We start from the raw sequence: 15,926 nt of genomic DNA, 5'->3' as shown, positions 1-15,926 counted from the left end.
TGATAAATCACTTCATCATTGTGGGTGGGAGGGAACAAAGGAGCGCTCAAATGCATCGACAGAAGTGTTGGTTGGTGCAGTCTCCTTTGAGGGCAGTGCGCAGCATCTATTGAAATTTAAAATTCACATTGTGTTTACATCCAGCAATTCCACTTCTAAGTGTTAAACCGTAAAGATAGTCACATATGTGGACCAAGAAATAGGTACAGAGATATTCACTGCAGCAAGGTATACAACAGCCAAAGACTGGAAATGTTCTAAATATCCATCATTAGGCATGCTAGGGAACTATTTAAAAAGTAAGGCAAGTGAACAAACATAACAAAACATGAACAGAGTTATAGGTACAGAGAACAAACAGGTGGTTATCAGAGGGAGGAGATTGGGGAGAGGAAAGAAATAGGTGAGGGAGATAAAGAGGTACAAACCTTCAGTTGCAAAATGAATGAGTCATGAGTATGAAATGTACAGTGTGATGAATATAGTTAATAATTATATAGTATCTTTTAATGGTGATGTATCATAATAACCAATGGTTAGAACTGAACATGGAACAACAGACTGGTTCAAAGTTGGAAAAGAAGTGCATCAAGGTTGTATATTGTCACCCTGCTTATTTAACTTCTATGCAGAGTACATCATGTGAAATGCCAGGCTGGATGAAGCAAAAGTGGGAATCAAAATTGCCAGGAGAAATACCAATAACCTCAGATATTCAGATGACACCATCCTAATGGCAGAAAGCGAAGAGGAACTAAAGAGCCTTTGATGAAAGTAAAAGAAGAGAATGAAAAAGTTGGCTTAAAACTCAACATTCAGAAAACTAAGATCATGGGATCTGGTCCCATCACTTCATGGCAAATAGATGGGGAAACAGTGGAAACAGTGACAGACTTTATTTTTGGGGGGCTCCAAAATCACTGCAGGTGGTGAATGTAGCCATGAAATTAAAAGACGCTTGCTCCTTGGAAGAAAAATTATGACCAACCTAGACAGCCTATTCAAAAGCAGAGACATGACTTTGCTGACAAAGGCCCATATAGTCAAAGTTATGGTTTTTCCAGTAATCATGTATGGATATGACAGTTGGACCATAAAGAAGGCTAAGTGACAAAGAATTGATGCTTTTAAACTGTGGTGTTGCAGAAGACTCTTGAGAGTCCCCTAGACTGAAAGGAGATCAAACCAGTCAATCCTAAAGGAAATCAATCCTGAATATTCACTGGAAGGACTGAGGCTGAATCTGAAGCTTCAATACTTTGGTCACCTGATGTGAAGAGCCAACTCATTGGAAAAGACTCTGATGCTGGGAAAGACAGAAGGCAGGAGGAGAAGGGGACGACAGAGGATGAGATGGTTGGATGGCATCATTGACTCAATGGACGTGACTTTGAGCAAGCTCTGGGAAATGATGAAGGACAGGGAAGCCTGGCATGCTGCAGTCCATGGGGTTGCAAAGAGTCAGACATGGCTGAGTACACACACACACACACACACACATGCATACACACACACTAGGGACAAGGAACAGGGGAGGAAGGAGACTTACTATTCATTGTCAGACCTTCAGGATTATTAATAATGCAAATTTATACTATGTGAATGATTACCCATTCAAAGAGAGTGAATGCATGCATGAATGGACATGGGAAGTCTCCTTGACAAACTCCTCAGGACTTGTTTTGAGGCTTCCGTAGCAATATTTCCAGTCTTGAAGAGGACAGAGGCCAGTTACCCACAGTTTGGGGTTGATCTATTCCAATCCTCAGGAGGTATGAGTCCATGTGTAAGCTCATGAAGTCCCATTAACCCTGTTGAACTTTCACCCTTGGCCTCCTGAACTACATGAGTCAGCTTTCCACAGAGTCTGGGCTCTCAAAGTTGTGCATGAGAATTACTTGGAGGCCTTATTAACTGCACAACTTTCCAGCCTAACCTCCAGACACTCAGATTCAAACGTGGGGTGCAGCCGGGGGCACCACCGCCCGGAATGAGACTTTCAAAGCGCCTTGGGGGAAACTCTGGTGAGTCTGCCTCTGTTCAGAACTAGCCTGAGAGCCTGCCGGATTGGGGAAGAAAGCTGTTCTGAAACGTGGATCCTTCCCTGCAATATTCTAAATATTCATCATCTTTACCCCATATCCACCTAACTGAAAACTGAGTATTCCACCCCGCCCCCTCCCCCCCTCGCAGGTTTAGGATTGTATTGGTGAGTGCAGGGGCGGCAAGGGTGCACGGTGAGCTGCCCGCGCAGGCGACGTCCTGTTTGCCTTTCCGGTTCCTCGGCCGGCCGGCTCCTTTAAAATAAATAATGCGTGCATGCATACATACAGACGTACGGACGCAAGCAAGTTACCCTCTAGGCTGCGGTGAGTTTTGTTTTTTCCTTCATATTACATATCAGAACTTTGGTCTCCCAATGGGACAGACTCTGAACTAAGGATTTCTGCTCCAAATATCCAGGCGTGACGGTTCCTGCAAGTCGTTCGACCAATGCGGGAACCACCTTTTGAGGGGGTACGGGGGAGGGTCTGGTCTTGCGCCCCATCCAGGGAGGGTCTCAGGCTGGTTGGAAGCTGAGGAGATGCTGGGGCGCCCCGGCCACCCCAGGCGGCCGCTGATTCGGCCTCTGCAGAGAGCTCGGGGCCGGAGCTCGGGACACCTCTCGGCCCGCGGGACCCCGCCGCCGTCCCCGCCGCCCCAGGGACGAGCCGAGAGGTGGGAGGCTGGAGCCTGCTGAGGTCATTTCCTGTGCCTCTCCGCGAGCCGCCCCGGGAGCCCAGCCTGGCGCTCTGCCTTTAAGGAGCGGGCGGGGAGGGGGCGCGGCGGAGTATTGAATGGGGCGCTGCGAGGTCGGCCCGGCTTTTGTGCAGCCAGCGGGCGGGCAAACCTCCCGGGCCAGCGCCGCCCGCCCCGCCCACGCCGACCCCTGCTGCCGGGGAGCGGAGACCCGGCGGCCGCGGCGGACTCGGGCGCGATCGACGCAAGGTCAGCGGCGGACGCGCGCGGGGGGCGCCCGTGTGCCCGGTGCGCGGCGGGGACGCCCGGGATCTGGCTGGAGGTGAGCGGCCCCGGGGGCCCCGCGGGCAGAGATGGGGTGGGCGTGAGGGTTCGCTGGCCGGGGAGGGTGTTTGGTTAGACTGAAAGAGGATCCGCTGCCTCTGGCCGGAGGGCGATTCCGGAGCAGGTGCCTCCGTACCTGGAAACAAGCTCCTAGCAGCCAGGAGCGCTGGGAGCGGAGCGTCGGGCTCGGGGAACTGGCACCGCCAGGCGAGGAGTAGCCTTCCTGGAGAAGATCCGGAGTGTGGGACCGGCTCGATCCAGTTGCTCCCGGGAAGGGCCCTCGGAGCGAACCTGCAGGCTTTTCACGAAGTTGCCTGAGCTCTAGCAGGCTCTCAACTCCTCCGGCTTTCTTCCCGGTCTCATCTCGGGTTATCGCTTCTGTGATTCCTGGGTGGTTCTCTTAGGGTCCCGGTGGATTAGGCTTGATTTATGGAGGCAGGTCAGCCAAACAGAAGGGAAAACCAGTCGGGCGCCAAATGACAGCAGAAACTTTGCGTCCTAGGATCCTTAGAGAGGAATTGGTCACCGGGGCGCAGGGGGTGGGGAGGTGGCAGGGGCAATGAAGACCCTCATTTGGAAGTAGATCTGCTCTCTGTTAGGTCTGTCCCTGGTGGTTTAGTCGCTCAGTCGTGTCCGACTCTTTTGAGACACCATGAATTGCAGCCTGCCAGGCTCCTCTGTCCATAGGATTTCCTAGGCAAGAATACTGGATTGGGTTGCCGTTTCCTTCTCCGGGGGATCTTTACCCACCCAGGGATGGAACCTAAGTGTTGCGGGAAGTCACCTGCATCGCAGGCAGTCTTTCCCAACTGAGCCACCAGGAAGGCTCTGAATCTGTTCCTGCCAGTGGACAAATAAGCTTTCACTATGAATACACCTCATGAAACTTCAGGACAAAGCATTAGTTCTGGCTAAAACTTCTACTTGAAAGATCATTTTAATATCAATTTCAGTGGAAAAGTTATTTGTTCCTTCCTTAAACTTTTTGGACTGTCTTCTAGGCTGCAGACATTGTGTCTATGGTAACATCACTTAACTCTTTATAGAACATCACTTCGAGTGTTTCTGCATGTTATTATCCCTGTTTTATAAAGGAGGAAACCAGGACTCGGAAAAGCAGTGACTTGCCCAAGGTCATATAACTGAAAAGTGGAGGAGGCAAGACTCAAACGGAAGCCTCTTAAACCGTATTTACATCGCTGTTCACCACCCTCCTTCTCCACGGGCTGCTGAGGGGGGCCTGTTCAGAGCTGGGTTACTCATTGAAACTAACAAGTGAGCTGAGAAAAATGCCTCTGGCGCCCCTTCTGCCCTCTCCAGAACGCATCAACTATGGGAAAAGGTCACTCTGCTCACGAGGAAGTGCTCCATACTGTTCCCATCTTCTCTCTGTGAGGCTGTGTGTGTGTGTGTATTGCTCAGTTGTGTCTGATTCTTTGGGACCCCATGGGCTGTAGCCTACCAGGCTCCTCTGTAGGAGGGATTCTCCTGGCAGAATACCGGAGTGGGTTGCCAGTTCCTTCTCCAGGGGATCTGTCTGACCCAGGGATCAAACCCAGATCTCCCACATTGCAGGCAGATTCTTTACCTCCTGAGCCACCAGGGAAGCCCCATGTGAGGCTGTGTAACTGTGCAGAACTCTGTGCTCCCTGTGGGTTGAAGAGTGTGTTCTACATGCTGGTGCTGAGGTGTCAGGATCTCCTCACGACTGATCCAAGTGACTCCACGGCAGTCTGGCCACTGAGCCACCATCCTGTGTTCTCTGGCCAACCCTTCTGTCAAAAACAAATTAAAAAATGACCGCCTCTGTGGGGAAATTGGTGCTTATTGCTGGCTGGAGTATGAATTAGAATAGCCTCAGGGGAGGGCAGTTGGAACTCTTTGGCCATTGCAAAATGTACATCACTCAGTGGTACAGTTCCATTTCTGGGACTTTATCCTTGAGATAAACTGAGATGTGTATGAAATAATGTCTATTCATTGAATATTCATTGCAGCATTGTTTTAGTGAAAGGTTTAAAACAACCCAAGCGTCTGTTAATTAGGGACTCAAATGAAATCATGTAATAGCCACACAAGAGAATATAATATAGCTCTTAAAAGGCACGAGGGAAGAATGGGGCAGGTATATGTTATTATATATGCACATGGTTTTTCTGGTGGCGCAGTGGTAAATAATCCGCCTGCAATGCAGGAGACGCAGGAGACATGGGTTTGATCCCTGAGTCAGGAAGATAATGGCAACCCACTCCAGTACTTGCTGGGAAAATCCCATGGACAGAGGAACCTGGTGGGCTGCATTCCATGGGGTTTCAAAGAGTCAGACTGAGTGAGCATGCATGCATACACACACACACACACACACACACACACACATATATAGGAAGCTCTCTGAGTTATATTAAGTACAGTGTGTATAGTGTGCCACCATTTGCTTGTGTGTATGTGTGTGCAACATACATGTGGACACTTGTATATGCAGGGAACATCTCAGAAAGACTCAAATCTTCCCAACAGTGGTTGCCTCTGGGGAAAACTATGCCTGGAGTTCAGGGGTGGGAGGAAGCCTTACTTTGTACCATACACTCTTTTGCTTAGTATTCAAAAACAAAGAGGTAAATAATTTTTTTATTTGGCCACACTGCACAGCATATGGGATCTTAGTTCTCTGAGATCGAAACCATGCCCCCTGCATTGGAAACCCAGAGTCTTAACCACTGGACCACCAGGGAAGTCCTAAGATAAAAGAATTATTAAAAATCTCCTGACCTGCTCTGTGATAATGGTGGTGAGCACATCTCCAAGTATGCCCAGGGCATTGTTGGTTTGCCTTTTGTTTGTTGATAGTAGCTGTTATTTATTGAGTACTTCCTGTGTGCCAGGCTTTTGTATTATAATACCTCCTTGGATTCTCAAAAAAATCCAACATAGTGTGGTCTATGAAATTACGATTTTTGAAAGTCAAAAAAATGGTGAAGTGTTGACAGTTTCACATGGTTCGACCTAATATTGTGCTCCTTTCAAATATTATTGCCTTCAATTTCAAATAGGTTCAGAGAAGTCAAGCAGAAGGTCACAATTCGTTCTTGAGTCAATATTCAAACCCAGGTCTGTTTGGCGCCAAAACTCAGGATCTTAAGTACTGCACTCTGCCATTTCTTTTTGTTGGTTTTTGTCTGAGGAATGGTATATTCCTGGATCTCTTAGCCCCTTTTGGGATTTATGTCCCAGAAGTCTGTAACATGCTCACCTTTTCCTGACTCTCTCACCGTTGTGAAATGGGATGCTCACTCAGCATGCAAAAGAGGTAAAATGCACGTTGTTGGCTTGATCAGATAACAGTGGGAGATCAGATCAGAGGGAGCTGTGCCTCTTTGTGCACTCACCCTCCCTCCGGCTTCATCCCCAGAAAGGGGGCTCTTCCTTGCCCAGAACTGGGCAGGTAGTCAGCCTCATCTGCACATCCCTTTCAGAAGTCCACTGCCAGTGAGCGGGAATCACAGAAGGTGTTCACGCTCACCGAGTGAGCCACATGAGGGGACAGGAGATCATAGTGGAGACTGCACCCAGAACGTAGTCCGTTACTTTCTGATGCCTCCTGCAGCGACTTTAGGCACTTGCTCTGATTGGCCGTCTTTGCAGGGGGGGTTCCAGGATATTCAGGCTGTAGACCTGAAACCTCACAAACCACAGGGGCTTTGTTCCTCTTTGTGTCTCCAACCTCACCCATAGGAATCACCTAACAAAAGTTGGTTAAGTTAAATTTACTGTCAGCATTTTGTCCATTTCTGGTCCGTCTCCCTAAAGTTTCCAGAGCTATCCCAGGTCAAGTTTGTGTTTTCTCTGATACAGACTGAAGTCACCTAACAATTTCCTCTTGCCTCTTTTCACCACCCTTCTACCCATGGCCCCTGCTTCTTGAGGCATGTCTCTGCTGACCTCTGTGGCTGTGTCAGTCCAGGACTCTGGGAGCCTTAGGGAGTTCTAAAGCAGGTGCCAAGACCATGGCAACCATTTGACTCTTGCCTGCCAAGCCATTCAGCATGCTGGGCACTAGTGGGAATTGAGAACTAGCTTTCACAAAAGTGACTATGAGTTGGTGATCATTATAGCTGGCCGAAGAGCACATGGGGATTTATTGTACTGACCTCCCTACTTATGTGTGTTTGAAGCTTTCCAGGATAAAACATGAAACAAACAATTGAGCTGGAGTTTGTCCCCAGCTCACATCTCTTCTGTCATTTCCCCATCAACGCAGCACATTAATGCTATGTCTTCATTAGGCCAGCCTGGTAGCGTAAGACTCCACCGCCACTATGGAAGCATCTTCATGGAGAGAACAGTTCTAGATGTTGGGAGATCAGGATTCTTAGCTCAGCTTTGATACTACTTGCCTCTGTGTCCCTGAGCAAGTCACCAATGTGAGGAGTTTGCTCACCTGTTCATTGTGAATTATATCACTTGTCCTCCATCTCGGGGATATTGAAAAGGGTAACGAGAGAAATAACACCTGACGAAGCAATGCTTTGAAGAGTTAAGGACCATTCTACAAGTTCATTTCTGCTTATCCTTGCACAGCTTTATGGGCGGTTCAAATGCAAGGTGACTTAGCAGCTGAGGTTCAACTTACTGGTATCTCCCCCTAACATCCTGTATACTAAAGCTGCAGCTCCAGCCACCTGCTTGTGTTCAAAGAGCCTTTGGGTCTTGGTTTCACAGCAGGCACCTTGCTCCAGATCCATTTAGAAACCTCTTAGTTCCACTCACATGCTGAGACAAGTCTAACAAGAGTGCCAGCTCCTTCACCAGCATCCCCAAGGCAGGGAGAGGATTAAGCTGAGCACTTCTAAAAACGGTGATGTCATGAAGATGCTGGATTGGGGAAAGAACTCCTTCCAGACTAGGTATAATCTAGGTATCACCGTGAGGCAGAGACCAATGACGTATTTTATTTTCAAAGTCCCTGGAGATTTTGATAATTTGGGTTTCTGCCCTCCAACAGAATCTGAGCTGCAGCTTTGGCAATCAGTAAGAGGGAATAAACACTCGCCAAACTTTTTTTAAACAACACAAAAGAATTGAGTTTCTGCTGCCCTTTGGTTTTACTTGGGTGCTTTTACTGCTAATTCTTAGCCCCGGGCTGGGTTGCAAGACTCCGAGGTCCTAGCTTCGGTCTGCCACTTTTGTACTTAGGCAGGGAAAGTGAAATCCCTTTTAAAGGACAAAGAAAACTAAACATGAAGCCTCCGGGCCTTCTATTGAGGCCCCACAAGGTTCTGTTGTGTCTTTTCAGCTGTGATCTTAGCTCAGAGAAGATCATGTTTTGTTTTTGTCTTTTGTCTTCCTGCCCGTTCCAGTTGGTCCCAGTCTTTTGAGGTGGGGATTGCTGGGAGGTCACAATGTCGAATTGTTTGGGATGACAGTTCTGGGAGCACAGGACTGAGGTCATGTGTCCAGTGTTCTGAGCCAAACAGAACCGAAAGGCTCCATCACCTGACCTGTCAGTGGTTTCATTGTCTGGCCTTTCTCTACAGGTCTACTGTCCCTGTTTTTTAAACAAAAAGGGCACATGACAAATATTCTCTATGCTTATGGAGGATAAAGGGTCAGAATATTTGAGACCAGGGTGCCCTGGGAAGTCTAGGGTATAGGTTCACCTTTGCACTGAGGATTTTGAGAGAGCCTATAAAATGTTTCATTCTTAACAGTCTGCTCCATTCTTTTTTAAAAAACAATGAATGTTTTTATTATTTTTTTTAATACTTATTTTTATTTATTTGGCTGTGCCAGGGCTTAGTTGCAACATGCAGGATCTTTGGCTGTGACATGTGGGATCTAGTTCCCTGACCAGGGCTGGAATCCGGGCCCCCTGCATTGGGAACCTGGAATCTTAACCACTGACCACCAGGAAAGTCTTCTCCATTCCACTCTTTGTGAAATCAATTCTTTCAGTTTTTGGATGCGTAAGGAGCTCAGTGGCTAAGAGTAGGCACTTTAGAATGAGAATCTCAGCCCTACTGCTTACCAGCCACAGACTTTTGCTCAGAGTCCTCACCTGAGAGTGTGAACTAATTCAAACTCCTTGTCTCATGGGTTCTCATGAAAATGAAAGAGGCCACATGTGCCTGGTATACAATAAAGACTCAGTGGGTAATAGCTGTCTGTGGTATATAATGGAAGGAAGATATTGTAGAGGTCACATGTCAGGTGGGAGGCAATATTGGTGGTGAACCTACCAAGGACAGGCTCACTGGCGCCCCAGGGTAATATTTAGTGACATACAGGAGGTGGCTGGGTTTTCTGAGACCATGTGTCTCCTGAAGAAGGGAAAAGAGATTTTTTTAAAATGACAAATATTTTAATCTCTTTTTTTTTTATTGAAATATAGTTGATTTACAGTGTTGTGCTAATTTCTGCTGTACAGCAAAGTGACTCAGTTATACACATATATACATTCTTTTTTATTTATTTATTTTTAAAATTTATTTATTTTAATTGGAGGCTAAATACTTTACAATATTGTAGTGGTTTCTGCCATACATTGCCATGAATCAGCAATGGGTGTACATGTGTTCCCCATCCTGAACCCCCCTCCCACCTCCCTCCCCATCCCATCCCTCAGGGTCATCCCAGTGCACCAGCCCTGAGTACCCTGTCTCATGCATCGAACCTGGACTGGTGATCTATATCACATATGACAATATGCATGTTTCAATGCTATTCTCTCAAATCATCCCACCCTCGCCTTCTCCCACACAGTCTAAAAGTCTGTTCTTTACATCTGTGTCTCTTTTGCTGTCTTACATATAGGGTCATCATTACCATCTTTCTAAATTCCGTATATATGTGTTAATATACTGTATTGGTGTTTTTCTTTCTGACTTACTTCACTCTGTATAATAGGCTCCAGTTTCATCCACCTCATTAAAACTGATTCAAATGCATTCTTTTTGATAGCTGAATAACATTCCATTGTGTTTTTGTACCACAGCTTTCTTATCCATTCACCTGCCGATGGACATCTAGGTTGCTTCTATGTCCTGGCTATTGTAAATAGTGCTGCAATGAACATTGGGGTACACGTGGCTCTTTCAATTCTGGTTTCCTCAGTGTGTATGCCCAGCAGTGGGATTGCTCTGCCGTGTGGCAGTTCTATTTCCAGTTTTTTAAGGAATCTTCACACTGTTCTCCATATTGGCTGTATTAGTTTGCATCCCCACTAACAGTGTAAGAGGCTTCCCTTTTCTCTGCACCCTCTCCAGCACTTTTTGTTTGTAGACTTTTTGATAGCAGCCATTCTGACTGGCATGAGATGGTACCTCATTGTGGTTTTGATTTGCATTTCTCTGATAATGAGTGATGTTGAGCATCTTTTCATGTGTTTGTTAGCCATCTGTATGTCTTCTTTGGAGAAATGTCTGTTTAGTTCTTTGGCCAACTTTTTGATTGGGTCATTTATTTTTCTGGAATTGAGCTGCAGGAGCTGCTTGTATATTTTTGAGATTAATTCTTTGTCAGTTGCTTCGTTTGCTATTATTTTCTTCCATTCTGAAGGTTGTCTTTTCACCTTGCTTATAGTTTCCTTCATTGTGCAAAAGCTTTTAAGTTTAATTAGGTCCCATTTGTTTATTTTTGCTTTTATTTCCATTACTCTGGGAGGTGGATCAAAGAGGATCCTGCTGTGATTTATGTCACAGAGTGTTTTGTCTATGTTTTCCTCTAGTTTTATAGTTTCTGGTCTTACATTTAGATTTTTAATCCATTTTGAGTTTATTTTTGTATATGGTGTTAGAAAGTGTTCTAGTTTCATTCTTTTACAAGTGGTTGACCAGTTTTCTCAGCACCACTTGTTAAATAGATTGTCTTCTCTTCACTGTATATTCTTGCCTCCTTTGTCAAAGATAAGGTGTCCATAGGTGTGTGGATTTATCTCTGAGCTTTCTATTTTGTTCCATTGATCTATGTTTCTGTCTTTGTGCCAGTACCATACTTTGTAGTATACCATAGCTTAGTAGTATACCATAGCTTTGTAGTATACCATACCATAGCTTTGTAGTATAGTCTGAAGTCAGGCAGGTTGATTCCTCCAGTTCCTTTCTTCTTTCTCAAGATTGCTTTGGCTATTCCAGGTTTTTTGTATTTCCATACAAATTGTGAAATTATTTGTTCTAGTTCTCTGAAAAATACCGTTGGTAGCTTGATAGGGATTGCATTGTATCTATAGATTGCTTTGGGTAGTATACTCATTTTCACTATATTGATTCTTCGGATCCATGAACATGGTATATTTCTCCATCTGTTTGTGTCATCTTTGATTTCTTTCACCAGTGTTTTATAGTTTTCTATACATAGGTCTTTTGTTTCCTTAGGTAGATTTATTCCTAAGTATTTTATTCTTTTCATTGCAATGGTGAATGGAATTGTTTCCTTAATTTCTCTTTCTGTTCGCTCATTGTTAATGTATAGGAATGCAAGGGATTTCTGTGTGTTAATTTTATATCCTGCAACTTTACTATATTCATTGATTGTCTCTAGCAATTTTCTGGTGGAGTCTTTAAGGTTTTCTATGTAGAGGATCATGTCATCTGCAAACAGTGAGAGTTTTACTTCTTCTTTTCCATTCTGGATTCCTTTTATTTCTTTTTCTTCTCTGATTGCTGTGGCTAACATTTCCAAAACTATGTTGAATAGTAGTGGTGAGAGTGGGCACCCTTGTCTTAGTCCTGACTTTAGGGGAAATGCTTTCAATTTTTTACCATTGAGGATAATGTTTGCTGTGGGTTTTTCATATATGGCTTTTATTATGTTGAAGTATGTTCCTTCTATGCCTGCTGTCAGGAGGGTTTTTATCATAAATGGATGTTGAATTTTGTCAAAGTCTTTCTCTTTCTCTGCATCTGTTGAGATAACCGTATGGTTTTTATCTTTCAATTTGTTAATGTGGTGTATACATTCTTTTTTAATGTTCTTTTCCATTATGTTTTATCCCAGGAGATTGGATATAGTTCCCTGTGCTGTAGTAGGACCTTGTTGTTTATCCATTCTAAATGTAATAGTTTTCATCTGCTTATCCCAAGTCCATCTCTCCCCCACCTCCCCTTGACAACCACAATTCTGTTCTCTAAAGACAAATTTTTATTATGGGAAGTTCCAGGCATATATTTAAGTAGAGAGCAGTATACCCATCACCCAGTTTCAGAAATTATCAGTTTTTGACAAATCTTATTGCATATATCTCTCTCCACCCCAGCTTCTCACCTCCTATGGTGAAGTGTTTTAAAGCAAACCCCAGGCATTACATTGTCTCACCTGTAAGCCATATTTATCTCTAAAAGATAACATTAAAATATATTATCAACCTAAGACTTCTGCTTCCACTGCAGAGGGCACAAGTTCAATCCCTAGTCAGGGAACTAGGATCCCACATGCTACATAGCACAGTCCCTGCCCCCAATTTTTTTAATGAAAAATAATTTTTAAAAAAATGTATCAACCTAGAAAATTAACAATCATTCTTTAAAATCACCTGATAGTAGGGAGACCATGTGTCATGGTTTGGGACAGACCAAATTTATGCTTATTGTCAAGCATAATTATTAAAAGCACCCTAGAAAGGGGATTTAAAAAGTCCTGGTGATGATGTGTCTTCCAGCCCTTCTCTGCTCTGTTCCCCCTCTGTGCCTATATCTCCCTTCTCATGCACACATACACATTCTTCTTCATTTTCTCATCCCTGACCCAGGTTTGTTTCTCTAAAATACGTCCAGGAGACATCTGGGTAAATTCCCCTGGCTGGGGCTATTATAGGTGTCTACTTGGCTTGTTCTGAGTCTGTCTGGAGTGTTTTCTAAAGATTTGTTGTTTCCTCCAGTGTGTGTGCATGCTTAGTCACTCAGTTGTGTCCAACTCTTTGCAACCCTATGGACCGTATCTGCTAGGCTCCTCTGTCCATGGGATTTTCCATGGCAAGAATATTGGAATGGGTTGCCATTTCCTCCTTCAGGGGATCTTCCCAACCCAGGGATCCAACCCATGTCTCCTGTATTGGCAGGCAGGTTCTTTACAGCTGAGCTACCTGGGAAGCCCATGGTTTCCTTCAGAGGCTACAGCAAAATATCTACCAATTTTCTGGTTTGCATTTTATAACTTAAAGGAAAGTGAGAATCTGTTCCAAAACAGGATGATTTGATGACAACATATGAAATCCCGACTGAATAGAAACTTGTCAAGGAAGTTTGAAGCAGTACATTTTCGTTCCATTTTTTTTTCTCTCATCTGAAATCTTTATAGTTGTAAAAAATCAGTACCCAGCTGGGAACTGCAGTTCTATCTCCAGTTAGCCTTGTGATCGTGGATGAATCTGCTACCCAGTTTAAGCTTTCCCTAAACACCTTCCCCCTAGCACAGTCCACTCCATTTCTCTGCTTCCTTTTATTTGCATATTGATTAGTAATTGTGACTACATTGTAATTTTGCAAGTAGACTTTTCTAAAGAGTTGTTTGAAAAGACGTGGGGACCTCTTTCATTTCCCTTTGCATCTCCAATGTCTATTACAGTGTCTGGCACTGAATGTTTGTTGAATGAACACATTTTTGTTAAATGGATAATTGAATGAAAAACCAGTGAGCCCCGCTTTTTACTTCTGTAACAGTGAGACGAGGTTCTCCTTGCGGTTTCTCAGGTATTGTGATTTTTCTGAGGTTGCACAGCTGCCTTATGATGAAACAGGACCAGCTGAGCTCAGAACTTGCCCGTGGGACAGAGGGAGAGCCAGGCTCACTTACCTTCCCCGCCCTGTTTCCGCTGCTGTCGGTCTCCTTTCCCCACCGAACTCCTCCTCACACACTTATCTTTTCCCCTTTCTGTATGCTGGTCCTCAGGGCTCCCTGGAATCTCCACAAGTTGTTCCCATCATGGCAGAACTCACGGTGGAGACGCGGACCAGTGTGGACTGGCAGAAGCGCTGCCTGGCCCTAGAAACCCAGCTTTTCCGGTTCCGACTACAGGCCAGCAAGATCAGAGAGCTGCTGGCCGACAAGGTGAGTCCTGGGGAGCAGGTAGTCTCTAAGGTCCCTGAAGAAATCACTGTCAGAGAGGAGAGTTGGGGAAGGCCAACTTTCTTTTCATTTTTTGTTTTTTAGAGGTTTGATTGATTGGTTGGTTGATTGAAATATATTTGACATGTAACATTGTGTAATTCAAGGTGTACAGCATGTTAATTTGATCCATCTATATATTATAATATGATCACCATTGCAACAATAATTAGCTTGTCTATCATATTACATAATTATCATTTGTTTTTAGTGGTTGGAATAATTACGTTCTAGTCTCAACAAGTTTGATGATTATAGCACCATGAAAAGTGAAAGTGTTAGTCACTCAGTCATGCCCAACTCTTTGAGACCCCATGGACTGTAGCCCACCAGGCTCCTCTGTCCATGGAATTTTCCAGGCAAGAATACTGGAGTGGGTTGCCATTCCCTTCTCCAGGGGATCTTCCCAACCCAGGGACCGAACCCAGGTCTCCTGCATTACAGGTGGATTCTTTACCATTTGAGCCCCCAGGGAAGCCCTCGGGTACAATATTGTTGTCTGTATTCATTATACTGTACATTTGTTCTCTAGGGCTTATTTAGTACCTGTTGCAGTAAGGTGAACTTTTTAAAAAAATTATTTATTTCTAATTGGAGGATAATTGCTTTACAATATTGTGTTGGTTTCTGCCATACATCAACATGAATAGGTAAACATATGTCCCCTCCCTCTTAAAAGGACTTCCCCAGTAGCTCAGTTGGTAAAGAATTCACCTTCAGTGCAGGAGACCCCAGTTAAATTACAGTCGGGAAGATCCACTGGAGAAGGAATAGGCTACCCACTCCAGTATTCTGGCCTGGAGAATTCCATGGACTACAGTCCATGGGGTCGCAAAGAGTTGAACACAACTGAGTGACTTTCACTTTCCCTCTTGAACCTCCCTCCCACTTCCCACCCCATCCCACCCCTCTCCAAAATACGAAGGCAGCTCATGCAGCTCAATACCAGAAAAACAACCCAATCAAAAAGTGGGCAGAAGACCTAAACAGACATTTCTCCAAAGAAGACATACAGGCAGCTAATAAACACATGAAAAGATGCTCAAATTGCTCACTATTAGAGAAATGCAAATCAAAACTAGTAATACAAGGAAGGTGAACTTTTAATAAGGTGCTTTCCGCACTTATAAAATAAAACCCAGGCAGTTTTTTTTTCATAGATCAAAATCTAAGCAGTTTACTAATCTGTCATCTGGCATTCTTTCCCACTCTGCTTCTCCCTATAACACACCAAAGAAACGCTACAAATCTTCTTGGTCTCGCATCACTTCTTGAGTTGTGTGTGTCTGCAGTGGAGGTTCTATTATTCCCCTAACACTTCTTTCTCAGTGTGAGAAAGAAGATATTTTAGGAGAGTTGTTCCATATGTAGATGTATTTTTGATGTATTTGTGGGGAGGAAGGTGATCGCCACATCTTACTCCTCTGCCATCTTGAAGGTCCCCCCGATATTTTAGGAGAGGCGAATGGATATCTCCACTCTGCTGCTCACCCTCTGTTAAGAGTGTGAACTATGGAAGGCAGCCTGCTTGCTGGTGACAAGGACCCAGGCTTTGGAGCCAGACTACCTGGCTGTGCCACTTCCTAGCTTTGTGACTAAGGGCAAGTCCCCTTACCTCTTAGGCGAGGACACAAATGTCTACCTACACAGGCAAAAGGAAAGTCCTTAGTGAAAATGAATATATGATCCACAATGACTAAACACTGGAGGGAATAGCCCACAGTGAGTGAGAGTCCATGTTTACAACAAACTGGACTCAATCCCCC

General features: G+C 44.7%; 1 protein-coding gene across 1 annotated transcript in view; it reads left to right on the top strand.

The window, feature by feature from the left end:
- Window positions 1–2,824: 2,824 nt before the first annotated feature.
- PLEKHH1 (pleckstrin homology, MyTH4 and FERM domain containing H1) overlaps window positions 2,825–15,926 on the top strand; it is a 56,169-nt gene continuing 43,067 nt past the window's right edge. Inside the window, exons 1-2 of the mRNA XM_055437401.2 lie at window positions 2,825–3,061; window positions 13,945–14,103. Of these exons, the coding sequence (XP_055293376.2) occupies window positions 13,978–14,103 (126 nt within the window). The 5' untranslated portion in view covers window positions 2,825–3,061; window positions 13,945–13,977. The remainder of the gene's footprint in view (window positions 3,062–13,944; window positions 14,104–15,926) is intronic.

This window comes from Moschus berezovskii, chromosome 9 (genome assembly GCF_049115385.1).
Source record: "Moschus berezovskii isolate FMDL1 chromosome 9, NW_MosBer_1.0, whole genome shotgun sequence".
Classification (NCBI taxonomy): Eukaryota; Metazoa; Chordata; class Mammalia; order Artiodactyla; family Moschidae; genus Moschus; species Moschus berezovskii.
The sequence above is the reverse complement of the archived record's forward strand: the minus strand, read 5'-3'. Positions and strand labels throughout refer to the sequence as shown.